Raw genomic sequence first — 12,993 nt, 5'->3', positions numbered from 1 at the left:
GGACAGGGGGTCCCCTGGGCACCACTGGGGTCTGGGGATCCCCTGGGTATTGAAGTGAGGTGGGGGGCCCACTGGTGCCGCCGGGGGGCTGGGGGTCCCACTGACACTTTCTGGGGGGCTGGGGGTCCCCTGGAAACCACAGCGGGGCGTCGGGGCGGCCGGAACGTGGCGGCGCGGGGCGGGTTCCGGGCGGGTTCCGGGCGGGCCGAGACGCGGTGCGGCCGAGACCGGAAGTGCGGGGGACGGTGCGGAGCGGACCGGAAGCGCGGCCGGGCGCGGTTGCCGTGACAGCGGGCCCGGAGCCGCCATGGAGGCCGCGGCCGCGCTCACCGACATGTACGACCAGGCGCTACTAGGGATCCTGCAGCACGTCGGGAATGTGGAGGAGTTCCTTCGGGTCCTCTTCGGCTTCCTCTACCGCAAGACCGACTTCTACCGCCTCCTCCTGCGGCCCGGGGACCGCCTGGGCTTCCCTCCCGGCGCGGCGCAGGCCATGGCCCTCCAGGTACCGGCGGGGCGCCCGGGCCTGCTGTACCCTACCGGCCTTGAGGGCCCTCCCGGGGCCGCTGGTCCTCGGCGGGCTATGGAGGTGACGAGGCCCGGCCGTGCTGGCTGTCGGGTGGGAGGCGGAGGCCCCGGTGACCAGTGTTGTCCCCGTCGCTGGGCCTCACCGGCCGCGTTTGTCCCCTCCGAGCCGAGCGGGCCGTGTCCCCCGGGGTTGGGCGCGTGTCTGCCAGCGGGACGGCCAGGTCTGCTCCGTGACGGCTGCGGTGGAGATCCGGGCAGGGTGGGGGAGACCGGGAACGGGGACCGGGCAGCCCCTGGGTTACTGACCCTGCCCGGAGGGGTGGAGGAGGAGGAGGCGGGAGAGGTGTCCTGGCAGGGCGGGCGCGGGGGTGGATGCTGGCGTGGGTGGGAAGCATCACCCTTGTAAGAGGATGAGGAGCCCCGGGCCGGTGGGGACTGCGAGACCCTCGTGGAAAGAGCCGGGGCGCGACACCCCTCTCGGAGCTGGGCCCTGGCTGAGGATGGCTGCCGGCGGCACAGGGGCAGGACGGGGGGCTCGTGGTGGGGCTCGCGGGGAGCTGCCGTCGTGAGCCGTAGGAGCAGGGAGCCTGGAGAGCGGCCGAAGGCAGGTGGGGGCCCTGGGGTCGTGCGGGGAGCTGTTTTGGGCTCTGCTGAGTGGGAGCTCATGGGCAGCACTGGGCTTGCCTTGGTCGTGGGTGAGACATGGTAAAAGCCCTGACCTGCTGTTTTTGCTGCCCGGCTGGGCTGGGCTCGGTGTTGGGGCAGTGCTGGAGGTCTCTGACTCAAGGCTTTATTAGCAGGGAGGAAACGAGCTCATAAAACTAGGGGTAAGGCTGGATTTGGTGTGTTCATCTGCTCGGATGGTGTGAATTTTCCTTCCCAGTTGCATCAGGCCAGGGGGTGACGTGGGCAGGCTGACGAGAGATCCCTGCCCCTCTCCCTGCGGTGGTTTGCAGCACAAGGGGTGTCCTTGTAACCCCCCAGCCCCTGGGTTAGCCCCTGCCATGGGAGAGCGCTGGGCTCTGCAGATGAGTGGGGAGCCTGGGGGGGGTCTCAGGCTGCAGAGGGGAGAGCACAGAGCCTGAACCACTTGGCAGTGGGGCAGTGATGGTGGGTGGCCTGTCTCATGTGCCTCCCAGGGACCGTTTTGGGCCTGGGCACAAGGAGGGAGGCATAGCACTGTGGCCGCAGCATTCATTCCCTGGAAAGACATTGGCCACGGCAGCCTCACAGCTGCAGCCACAGGCACCCAGAGTGTGGGGAGCAGTTCGGAAGAGACTTGTCCCCCTTCCTGGCTTGGCCACAGCCCCGGGGAAGGACACGGTTTCAAAGTGTCGCTCTGCACGATCCGTGCAGGGCTAGCTTGAGCTTGGGCTTCAGCTGGGGGGAAAGAGCCAGGGAGGGGTGCTGTGGCTTCACGTAGAGTAAATGCGATTGCAAAGAAAGAAGCAAATGGAGTGGGGATGATGCCCAACACTCACCTCTCCTGTGTCCTCATCCCACGGGCTGATCCCTGCATGGAGAAGAAGCTTGGGGTGAGGTGCATGAGCAAGCACTAAGATAAAGCTGCTCCTGTCCTGCTGCGGCTGCACTGGCAGGAGCCCTCCTGGCGCTGCGTCCCCTTTGTCTTACACCTCTTGTACCCAGAGAAAGATTTGAATCGAGCAGTGCCATGGGCCGGGTGCGCAGCCCAGTGCCAGTCTCCTGCTGGAAGCTCTGAAGCTGGCTCCAAAGTATTCCTGGGAAGTGAAGGAGGGCTGTCTGTGATGCTTGCTCGCTTTCCAGAATGTGTTTACACTGAGAAATGGCCAGGCACTTGGGTGGGAGAAGCTTCAGCTCTTTCAAGGAGCAGGTGCGGGTCCTGGATCACCGTGCTTCCCTCGGCTGCATCGCACAGTTGTGGGTTTAACTTTTAACCTCCAGCCTGCGCCAGTGCCAGACAGGCACGGTGAGAAGCAAACTGCAGGGTGGGATTACATCTTCTCCTGCTGCCACTGGCTTGGGCAGCGACCTTCTCACCTGCCGCACCTCTGGGGGCAGGAAGGGATGGCTTTTCCGTGAGCAAGTGTGTGTTTCTGGCTTGAATCAGTCAGTTCTGGCTCAAAACCCCACATGAGGTCACTCTGCTCCTTCACCTGTGCCGGCTAAGAGAGCTCCAAGTCTCTTTGGACTCAGCCAGCACCAAGTAAGCTGTCCTCCAGCTTCTCCTGGGGCATCTCATCCTGTCTGCGCCTCAGAGGTTTGGTTTGAGCTTCGGGCTGCCAAACGGCCCCTCGGTGAGCACTGGAACGCAGGGCGAGGGGAGGCTGGAGGGGCAACGGCTCCCTCGGAGCCCCCTTCCCAGCCAGGAGTCAGAGCTCATTGCTCTCCTCTTCCCTGGAGTAACCAGCCCTGTTCCCAGGCTGATGTGAGTTTGGCTGCCAGAACATGACCCAAGAAACGATTTCAAAATGGCTCGGGCTTTCTCCTGAGGTGCGTTTAATGTGGCCGTGTGACTTTTGAAATAGTCACTGGCTGGTTTTGTTGGCAACTGAAGCAACTCGGTGTAGGGAGTTGGGGGCGTGTGGTGTCCAGAGTGGGAGGGACAGTAATAAGTGCCCCAAGTGTGTGATGCTTCTCCTCTCCTCCTCCCCCAGCTTCTCAGGGAGAGCTTGGCGGCTTGGTGACCCTCTTGGTTTGCTTCTTATCTTTCAGGCATTCAAAGTCTTTGAGCGGATGGCCCGGCAGGATGACGAGAAGAGGCGCCGAGAGCTGGAGGCGAAGCTAAGGAAGAAGGAGGATGAGGAGGAGGCTGCCGCAGCTGCTGAGAGGGTGAAACTGTCCCCTGCAGCTCAGGAGGTTGAGGTAGAGACAACAGCAGAGCACGTCCCAGTGCCAGATGCCGGGGAAGCTGCAGGGACACAAGATTTGGCCGTAGCCCAGGACACAGCCACCAGTCCTGTGTCGGCAGAGCCCCCGGGGGCTGCTGCCCCAGCAAAGCCCCAGCCAGCAGAACTGCCCACGTAAGTAAGGGTCTCTAACTTCCTTCATGCTCCTGGCAGGGGGGAGGCAAAAACGCAGAGGTGGTGTTCACTGTACAGCCCTTTTCGGGGGGGGTGGCCCTCCTCTGCACGCACTCAGCCCGTCAGGAGGCTGTGAGGATTTCCCTTGCGGGCTCCCATGGCTGGAGATGTCGTGTGATTCCCCACGGGAGGGCAGCATTTTGTTCTCCAGTGGGTGGTTTGGTGTCTCCCCGTCCACTCTGAGCGGGGAAGGTGGCACGTCCCTGTACACAGCCCTGCAGAGCTGGGCTGGTCCATGTGGCTCCTCCTTACTCTGCCTGCAGTGAACAGCCTCCCTTTTCTGGCAAGCACGGTCCTGTCTGTTACAGCTCTGGGAAACCCCGGCACCATCCTGTAACCCTTTTCTCACAGAAATTCAGTGTCAATCTCCCCTGGTGGGGCATCCCAGCAGCTGGCTAGGAGCTTGCACGGATACGCGCAATACCTGCGAGTTGGTGCAGGCAGGTCTGGCTGCGTGGCAGGCAGCAAGGCCAGCCATGGCATCAAATACGCACGGCAAAAAATGGGTTCGGAGACCTCTGGAGGTCTCTGGCCCAACCCTTTGCTCAGAGCAGGTCCAACTTTGAAGATCAATCAAGTGCTGCAGAGAGTTTTCTCTTTAGCTGTGTTCTTTCTCCAGACTCAGTCGCTTTCAAGTGGGGCTAAGCAGCCATGGTTTTCACAAAAATGTCCTTGTTTCAAAGTCCTTCCAGGGTATCTCTAACTCTTCCAGCTTGACTCTGTCAGCTGAGCAGTGGGAGGTGAGCTCTGGCAGGCCGGCATGGCCTTTATGAACCGCTTACCTGAGCGCGGTATCCTGTGCAGGGTTCGCTCGTCCTTCCCTGGGTGTCACCTTGACCCCTGAGCTGAGGCAGAGCTGCCCAGCCCTCGTTCAGGGCCTCGCACGCTGTTGAGTTTCAACCTCCTGTGTCTCCTCGCTGCCTGAGTCAGTGCTTTGCCTTGCCTGGGGGAGCGATGCCACAAGCAGGCCGGGGCAGATTGCCGTCTCCTCCTTCTTTCCCTGGTGTCTCTCGTGGTCAGAGCCCCATACAATGGCCCCACCACCTCCCACTGCTCACCACTGCTTTTTCAGTCATATGTGGTCCTTCGCTGCTATCCATCCCCGCTGTCCCACTGGTGCTTGGCGAGGAGGACAGCTTGGGCTGGTGATCCCTGTCCTCTGGGCCAGTTTTAGGCACATCAGAGGTGAGGGCAAGCTGCTGGAGGGAAGCAGGCTTTGCTGGCAGAGCCCCAAGTCCTGGAAGGACTGGGATGGCCAATGCCCCTGAGGGGCAGAGAGGATTTGGAGCCCAGACTTTAGGGGCTGTTGGCCCTCAACATGGGGAAGGGATGGTCTGAGGACCAAAATCTTGGGGGCGGTGGAACAATAAGTGGCAGGGCTGTGGCGGGGTCAGAGCCTACAGCCTCGGCTCAAGGCAGTGGTAGAGAGGAGGGCCCAAGTATGGCAGCCGTCGGGTGGAAGGGGAAGGGTATCAGATGTGCCTGGGCAAAGTGCCTGCCAAGTAACTTGATCCAATGGGGAGGAGGAGAAGGACTTGTGCTTAACTCGACCAGGCTGACACATCCCGCAGGATAAAAATAAGCCAGAAGCCAAAAATGAAATAACCTGAAAAGCCACGTTCCACTGCCTGTGCCAGAGCTGTCCTGTGAAAGAAAGATTGTCCCCAGGGCTGTCAGTCTGACACCTCTCCCAGCTCAAAATTAATGAGCCAAAAAAAGCCCTGTTAGAGCAGGCAGGTCTCTGCGGCCGGGCTGCACGGCCACAGCACTGACCCATGTGTTTCCAGCCTGGCTTTATCCTAAACAGAAAGGAGAGGGAGAGACTTGAGCCCCCTGCGAAGCCATGAGCAGAAGGGTGCAGGGACTGGCCTCAGCGCTGGCTGCTTTTGCCCCCTTGCAGTCTCCACGTTTGTTGCGTTCTGCCACATGAAATTTAGACTCGGGCCTTTTGCTGTAGGGGCAGCAGCTGTTGCGAGTGGTATTTAGCTGCCTGAAAACAGATGTCAAGGCTGCGGGAAGGAAACTGGAGGGATTAGGAAGGAAGCTGAGGGCTGGTGCGGGGGCAGGACATGTCTGATGGGGACAGTTTCTGCTGCGGGTGGGGAGAGCTGGTCTCATGTGCTCAGCTGGGTGCAAAGCCCAGCCCTTGCATCCACCACCCTTCGAGCATCTGTCCTGGCACAGCCGGCAAGTGGCCCCTGACAGACTTCAGACACTCAGAAGCTGTTTTGCAGCCTGCAGATGTGGCATCGAATGCAAAGCCCTGCGTGGCACCTCTGCCACTGGTCTAGCTGTGAAAAGAAGGTGCCTTCAGCTTAATACACGTGGCCCTGTGGCTCTCTGCCCTGCCTGATGGGCTTTTTCTCCCTTTCCTCTTCCAGCCTGCGCCTGCTCCCGCTGCCCCAAACACACTGGCGGGGTAAAACACTTGCAGCCCCCTTGGTGCCTGCCCATTTTGGGTGCGTGGTGGGTGAGACTGGGCACAGGAGGACCCGTCCAGCGCGGCTTCGCAGCCTTGTTGTTTCCAGGCCAGCAGAACAGGGTGTCTGCGGGCTCTTAAGTAGGGCAGAGAGGCCAAGAGGTTTGTCGAATGGCTGTAGTTGGTTTCTGTGCCTCTGGGGGGCACTGGCGCCCCCCAAAAGGCAGCGGGGACCAGGAGCGGGCATCCTGGGCACCCCCAGACAGACTATTAATAATTTAACCGGCTGCTTAATTCTGCGCAGCCCCTTCTGAGCAAAACCCAGAGCCACCAGCCTGGTTACGAGGGGCGCATGAATAATGCGTGACTCTGGCAGCAAGAATGCAGAAAAGAGCTTAAATGAAAATATTTTCCATGTCCCTTCGTTTCCTTCCCCCCCCTCCCCCCGCCGCTGGTGAAGAAAACCGCTGCCACCGAAATCTATATAAAAACACGCTCATTCTGTCAACCTGACTGCTCTGTAAATGTAGGGCAGGTACCATCCCAGATCTGCCAGCTCCCATCAGAGCCTCGCTGTGCACCCAGGTGCTGGGGCGCTGTTCATGAGCATCTTGCGAAGCGCAGCGAGATGGTAGCAGCTTTTCTGGGGTTGGTCCGGGAGAGCAGAATCAAGCTGGCTTTCCGGGTGCGGAGGATTGCCTGTGGGCAAGGAAGGTGTCAGTTCCTTGCTCTGCCTGGGGCTTGGCCAGGTCTCCGCAAGTCCCTCACCATCCCTGCCTCTGAAAGGCAGGTGATACAGTTCCTCTTCACTAGGAAGGCTGCCCCGTAAACACCTTGAGGACTGAGGTGTCTTTGGGGTGACCCGTGTGCCAGGAGCTATGCTGAGGGGGACCAGAGGTCTCCTTCATGCTGCTGCTGAAGCCGGCTTCTCAGCCCGGCTTGCAGCTGCCCTAGGTGTCCTCGCCGTCCTTCTGTGGCTATCATGGCTGTCTTGCTCTCCCGCCTGGCTGGGAGGGCAGAAGGGAGCGTGCGCCCCTTGCACCCCCCACCACGGGGCTGCATATCCCGGGAGCGCGCGGCCAGGGCTGGTGCTGCAGCTGCACAGCTCACACAGGCGCCGGCTCTGGCTCTTCCCCCATCTGCTCCCAGAAGCCATCCTCGCCTGAGCTCAGCTCCTAATTTTGAACACCTCCGCCGCCCAGCACCCTGCCCTTCCCCCAGCTTGGATTTCATCCTGCATATATTTGCCACACAGCATTTAAAATAGAGCCCGGCAGCCCACGTGTGGCACTGCGCAGCCCGGCCTGGGTGCTCGGCTTGTGCTTTCTGACTCCAGTTCCTGGCTCCCCTCTGCCCCTTTCCTTCTCTGACTATGAACAGGGGGGATTGCTCTCCTCCCCCTGTCCCAAGGTTACTCCATGTGCAGGCAAGAGGTGGTGGCAGGAGGTTAGTAACGGCAGCTCTGGAAGCCTGTGCGTGATGGTGAATGTCCCACCTTCATATATTTCTCCATCCAGCCCTTGGCATTCCTGCTGTGTTCTCTGGCCAGGCATGCTCAGGATGGGGCAGCTCTGGGCTGTTTGGGATGCCCTGTTAGAGACCATCTTGGACCTTCAGAGAACAATCACTGGAAAGAGCAGCAAGGCATTTGATTGTCAGGCAGGTGAGGTCTCCCAGAGGAGGATCTTTGGGGGTGGACAAATGTTGAAGGGTTCCCCCAAAAGATGATGGTTCCCCCCAGGTGACTCCAGCCTGGCTCCTGCCTCCCCCTGGCCAGCAGGGAGTTGGGGCAGCTGCTGGTCCCTCTGCTCCCCTGCCTGTGTGGGGCCACGGCTTGGGTCGGAGCAGGCTGGCGTGGAGCCGTGGCACCCACACACCCCAGGTCGGGCATGCACAGCGTGCCCAGGGCTTGAAATGGGACCAGCGGGACACAGAGCACCGGTGAGCGCTGGGCAGGCTGAGGAGGATGTGCAGCACCTGGTTGCTGGGGAAGGTTTGTGGCTGCCGTTGGGGGACCTGGCATGGTGACTCGCACTGCTGAGCTGGAGCAGAATGAAACCCTGGGGTCTCCTTGGCCTGACCATCCACCTCCTTTTGCATGGAGAGGGAAGAAGAAGCTGTAGGAGGAGACTGCGGTGAGAAGGGGGCTGTTCACAGCTCCCTCACTGCCTTGGTCAGCCCTCGAAGGAGACCTTGCTGGTCTTTTGCCCTGTGACCTGGGGAGGAGACTCCCCCCACCTTGTGCATCCAGGGTGGTTGTGCTGGCGAAGGGAATGAACAGGCAGCAGCATTGCCTGTGCCCCGTCCTGGCCCTTGCTCGCCAGCAGAGCCCCAGCCACCCTGACCACCCTGTCCAGGTGAGCTGTGTCGCAGGGCCGGCCACCCGCTCGCTGCTCTGTCGTCCCTGTAAGTGGGTGGCGGGGCTCAGCAGTGACCTACAAAAATCACTTGTGTACTTTCCGGCTCACTGTCCCTAGCGAGAGGCAGAGCAAAATTGAACTGAAATGTGTTAATCTGGTGAGCTGACTTCTCTGACGCTCCAGCTCTCCTCTCCTGAAAGCGGGCAGCTTCCATTCCCAGAGTCCATGTGGCCTGGGGTTAACCCTTTGTGGGGCACGCTGGGGAGCATCCCCAAGATGACACAGCAGCGCTCTGGGAAATTTCCATGAGGCTCCTGTGTGAATCTAATTCGACTTAGCAACGGCTTGGCTTTGCTGGAAGCCCAGATGGATTTTTTTTCATTGCGAGGTGCTTGCAGGATGGGCTTTCTGGCATGGCTTCATTCTTCTTAGGGTGCCAGGGAGGGGAATTTCACTGCCGGTCACCCTCAGCAGAGGAGCAGGGCTGTGGAGAGGAGGTATCACTGCATGCTGCTGGCTTTGAGGCCAGTTTTGTTTGACTTGGAGGCGGTGTTGTCCCAAGCTTTCTCCTCTCAAGCCTTTTCCGGGAGAACAGGGAGGGGAGCCCACAGATGCTCCTGTTCAGCACAGTCTGTCTGGGACCATCCAGACCAGAAGCCAGTTAAACTGGTTTCCTTCCCTGATGTCCCTGTGGGCCTTCCTGGTGAGCTCACCGCAGAGTCCGTGCTGTTCTTCCAGCCTGACCCAGAAAGACGGAGCTGATCCATATTTAAGGGCGAGTCTGTCCTGGTTCCGATTCTTTTTGCGCGCATGAGCTGCGCAGAGGTGCAGCAAGGCACCCAGGGCTGCGCACAGGGAATTCCACCGGTGCGGCTGAGGCCCATCACGAGCAGGAGCCAGACAGACCTCTGGAGAACGGCCTGACCTGGTACAGCCGAGCTCCATCTGGTCCCATATCCTGTCTCCATCGGCGGCAGATGCTTGGGGAAGAGGAGAACAGAACAAGTGTGCGGTGATACTTCCTCTGTGTTTTCTCCCTGTGGCCGGCAAATTGCGGTTCAGAGGCTTTCTGAGCCAGAGTGAGCGCATGATCTTTTGTGTCTCTTGGTGGATTATTTTTTTTCCTTTTGTCTCTGAATTTCAGCCCTCGTGCGCCTGGGGTCTCTGTGGCAGCATCCTGCAGCAGGTCCTCCATCATGCAGCAGGTCCTCTACCGTGCAGCACCGCCACGTGTAGCTTTTGTCTCCACAAAAGTGGAGAGGCAGCAAGTGGTACCCCATTTCCCTTCTCCACCCTGTGTGGGGTTTTCCTATCATGTCCATTTCCCCCTTTCAGCCTGTTTTTAGACTGAAGGGTCCTCACTTGCTCAGTTGTTTCTCACTTAGGCATCCTTGTGCTCCTCCTGGTCCCACACCATCCTCCGTTGTTCGTTGCTGATGCTGGGGTGGAGAGGGCTGTCCCCGTGCTCTGCATGTGTGTGAGAACCCATCAGGGTTCTCCACTTCCTATCCTGTTTCTTTGCTCCTGGGCTGTCCCAGTGGAAACCCTCTTCCAGCCAAGCGGCATTGCTCAAACCCTTTTCCTCCCCTCCCAGTGCTCCCCAATGCCGATGACCAGCTTTCCAGGTGGGAGCTGCAGCCTGTGCCAGCTTCAAAAAAGCCTTGCTGCTCAAAAGCCCTGTATTGGCCAGACCTCCCTCTTCCAACGTGCCCAAAAGATGAAAGACTCATCGTGTAACACGAAGGCTGTTTCACTCTCGGGAGCTGCAGCGCTGGACTTGCAGTGCTGTTGTGTTTGGTTTCTAGGAGGGATGTGTCCAGGTTACACTGGGGGAAGCAGGGAAACTTCTCTTTAAGTCCTCCCTGCCAAGGGGAGTCTTTCTTCTTGCAACGGAGAGAGGCCGTGGCTTCCTGCTGGGAGAATTATTTTAATACGGAAGTCTAGTCCCGTAGCGGTGGAAACTCAACTGCTCGGGAAGCATCTTTTCAAAGGGCTGAAACACTTGAGCTGAGGATGAGATCCCCCAGCCCTCTGTCTGGTGCAGCCCTTGACTATAACGAGCCTTTTGCAGCTGATGAAGAATCAGTCGGGGCCCAATTTTCCAGAGCTTTCACGGGGAATCGGACTCCTCCGGTTGGGTTGCTGAGATCAGCAGCGGAGTGCCAGTTCCCCTGTCACACACTGAATCGCTTAGGGCTTTGGTTGCCCTACCAAGGTACTGAGCTCCAAAATTAGGTCCTGGGACCAAAAATAACTAAATTAAAACCTATAAATTTTTCTCTTAACAAGCAGAAAATCCCAGAGCTGGAGGCTGAGGGACAGCGTGTGTCTGATTCTTATTTAAAAAAGCAATATCTGTTTGCTTGTTTTAATATTGCGTTGTTCACCAAAGGAAGCAGCGTAACATGGAAAACTACCACAAGCACATGGGTCTGGCACAGCCCCGTTGTGCCGTCAGATGTTAGCAGAGATTGGGCCAGGTCGTACCGGTGATGTGGGGGTCTGAGAGACCACCTTGTCCTGTGCTCCCACAGTTCAGTCCCGTTGGATTTCTGTGGCCTTATCCCCTTTTTCCAGGGGAGCTATAATTGAATGCAGCCTGGTTTGGCTGCACATAGATCTCTCGGAGGAGACCTCAGAAACCCAAGGTTGTATAAGCTCTGTGCAAACAATAAAGATCCCAGGAGACTTTTCCGAACAGTAGTGTGTCCTACTGTCCTTGACCTAAATATCCCAGGAGTAGTGAAATCTAGCTCTCTGGTGACAATGCTCCAAAGCTTTCCTGTGAGCTGGCGGTGGCATTTAAACTCGCCTAATGTCAGTAAGTTGGCTCTGTCGAAGGGCTCCATAAATAACTCAGAAACCGAAAGGGAAGGCTAAAAGCTCCCCTGAAGAGTGTGAGCTAGGAAAAGAGCAAGCCTCTCACCTGGCAGGGAGAGGGGCAGAGCATCTTGCTCCTGTGCGGTGGGACTGGTGGGACTCCAGTTGTTGCAGGTTGGGTAGATTCGCTGTTTGGCTGCTGGGTCGGGCAGTAAAGGCATCGTCTCATGCGGGTGGTGTGTTGGGCACCTTGTACAGGGGAGCCTTGGCCCCCTCTCCCCCCAGCATCGTCCAGGCTTGATGATACAATGTGATACAGGGGGAAGTGTCTTGATGCGCTCTATTTTTTGTCATTGGTCCCATCCTGGTGATGAGTCGAAGCTCTGAGGCTTCCTGAAGGTGAGAAGACCTTCCTGTAGAGCTGACGGTGGGCACCACGGGCTGGAGCCCAGGCTGCATGGCCCAGCCGGGGCATGTCTGAGTTTTGGAGGTGAGGGGGAAGGCATTGGCTTCCATCTTTCAGTCTTTTTTTGAGAGCAGGACCACCAAGGCTGTGCATTGCACCCTTGGAGGTATGTGCTTGGGAGCCCCCAGGCTGGGATAGTGGGCTATTGGGGAACTGCTGATGAACTTCTGTCCACTTTGGGGGTGAAGGAGACCTTCCAAAACTGGATTTGGGGTGTTCTTCCCCAGCAACCCAAACACACATGGGCTGGAAGAAACCCTGAGGGTTAGGAGGGCCCTGGGACACCCCCTCTTCCCCCTGCCCCCAGCCCGCTGCTGTGCTCAGGGCTGGACCTTGCTGACAGCCAGAGAGCAGTGGAGTGGATCGGAGTGGATCCTGAGGCTTGTTGACTGCGGGTGTGAATTGAGCTGTAAGAGGGAAGGGTTTGGTATTCAGCTTGCTTAATGCTTTGCCGGAGACCTAATTAACTGAAGTGTTCTGTACAAAGGAAGCCTTTATGAAACACTGGGTGCCTCCAGGACCTCAGCAAAGGTGCCGAGAGCCCGCAGTAAGCGTTCCTCCTGCCTTGGCGCTTCTCAGGCAAAACCAAGAGAGACGAAGTGCAACGGTCCTGATGTTTTGATGCCAAAAGATGTTAAATCTGGAGGTGGGGGGAGGCTCCTTTGCGGCTTGCTTGCAGAAGGAGCACAAACCTGGTATTTTCCACGCACACAATCCCTGCAGCTTTGGAAATGCAGCTTTCCAAAGAGGTTAAACTTTCGGCTTCTCTACCTGTTGCACGGCTGCTCCAGCATCAACATTGGGACCCTGAGGAGCAGAAGGCGCGTTTGACCCTCTTCAAATTCATCTTAAGAGCTGGGCGTTTTTTAGCTCTGGCTGTAGTCCAGCTCAAGCTGGGGCTTGACAGAAGCTGTTCAGTGTGCACAGACCTTCCCGCGGCTCGAGGTGGCTTTGAGTTTTTGTCTGGCCATGCTGGCAAGTAGGGGGCTGGGAGCCAGGAGCTCTAGAAATCTGTATTCCTGTGTGCGTGTTGGTGCCGTCAGGTGAACGTGGCCTTTACGTAGCAATGCGGAGAGGGTTCTGCCATCCGCCCACTGCCTGCCCAGCTCGGCCAGCCCTTGTCCTGCTTCTCCCACGATAGTTGCCAGCCTGGTGGGCTGCATGCAGCCCCATTAGTGCTGGGAAGGCTGGATGCAGGTGGGGTCCAGGTTGCATACCCAGGAGGGAGAGGGGATTTATGATCGTGCAAAAGCCTGGAGGCTGCCAGGGTTCTGACGGGAGCAGGAGCCTGGGTGGGGGACCTGGCCATCGCTAGGGCAGGAGGACGGTGGCTGTCGA

At 58.5% G+C, this 12,993-nt stretch overlaps 1 protein-coding gene across 1 annotated transcript in view; it reads left to right on the top strand.

The window, feature by feature from the left end:
• Window positions 1-239: 239 nt before the first annotated feature.
• Window positions 240-12,993, top strand: part of NUDCD3 (NudC domain containing 3) — a 32,093-nt gene continuing 19,339 nt past the window's right edge. The window contains exons 1-2 of the mRNA XM_030035436.2: window positions 240-505; window positions 3,223-3,530. Coding sequence (XP_029891296.1) covers window positions 308-505; window positions 3,223-3,530 — 506 coding nt within the window. The 5' untranslated portion in view covers window positions 240-307. The remainder of the gene's footprint in view (window positions 506-3,222; window positions 3,531-12,993) is intronic.

The sequence above is a fragment of the Aquila chrysaetos genome, chromosome 13 (assembly GCF_900496995.4).
Source record: "Aquila chrysaetos chrysaetos chromosome 13, bAquChr1.4, whole genome shotgun sequence".
Taxonomy (NCBI): Eukaryota; Metazoa; Chordata; class Aves; order Accipitriformes; family Accipitridae; genus Aquila; species Aquila chrysaetos.
The sequence above is the reverse complement of the archived record's forward strand: the minus strand, read 5'-3'. Positions and strand labels throughout refer to the sequence as shown.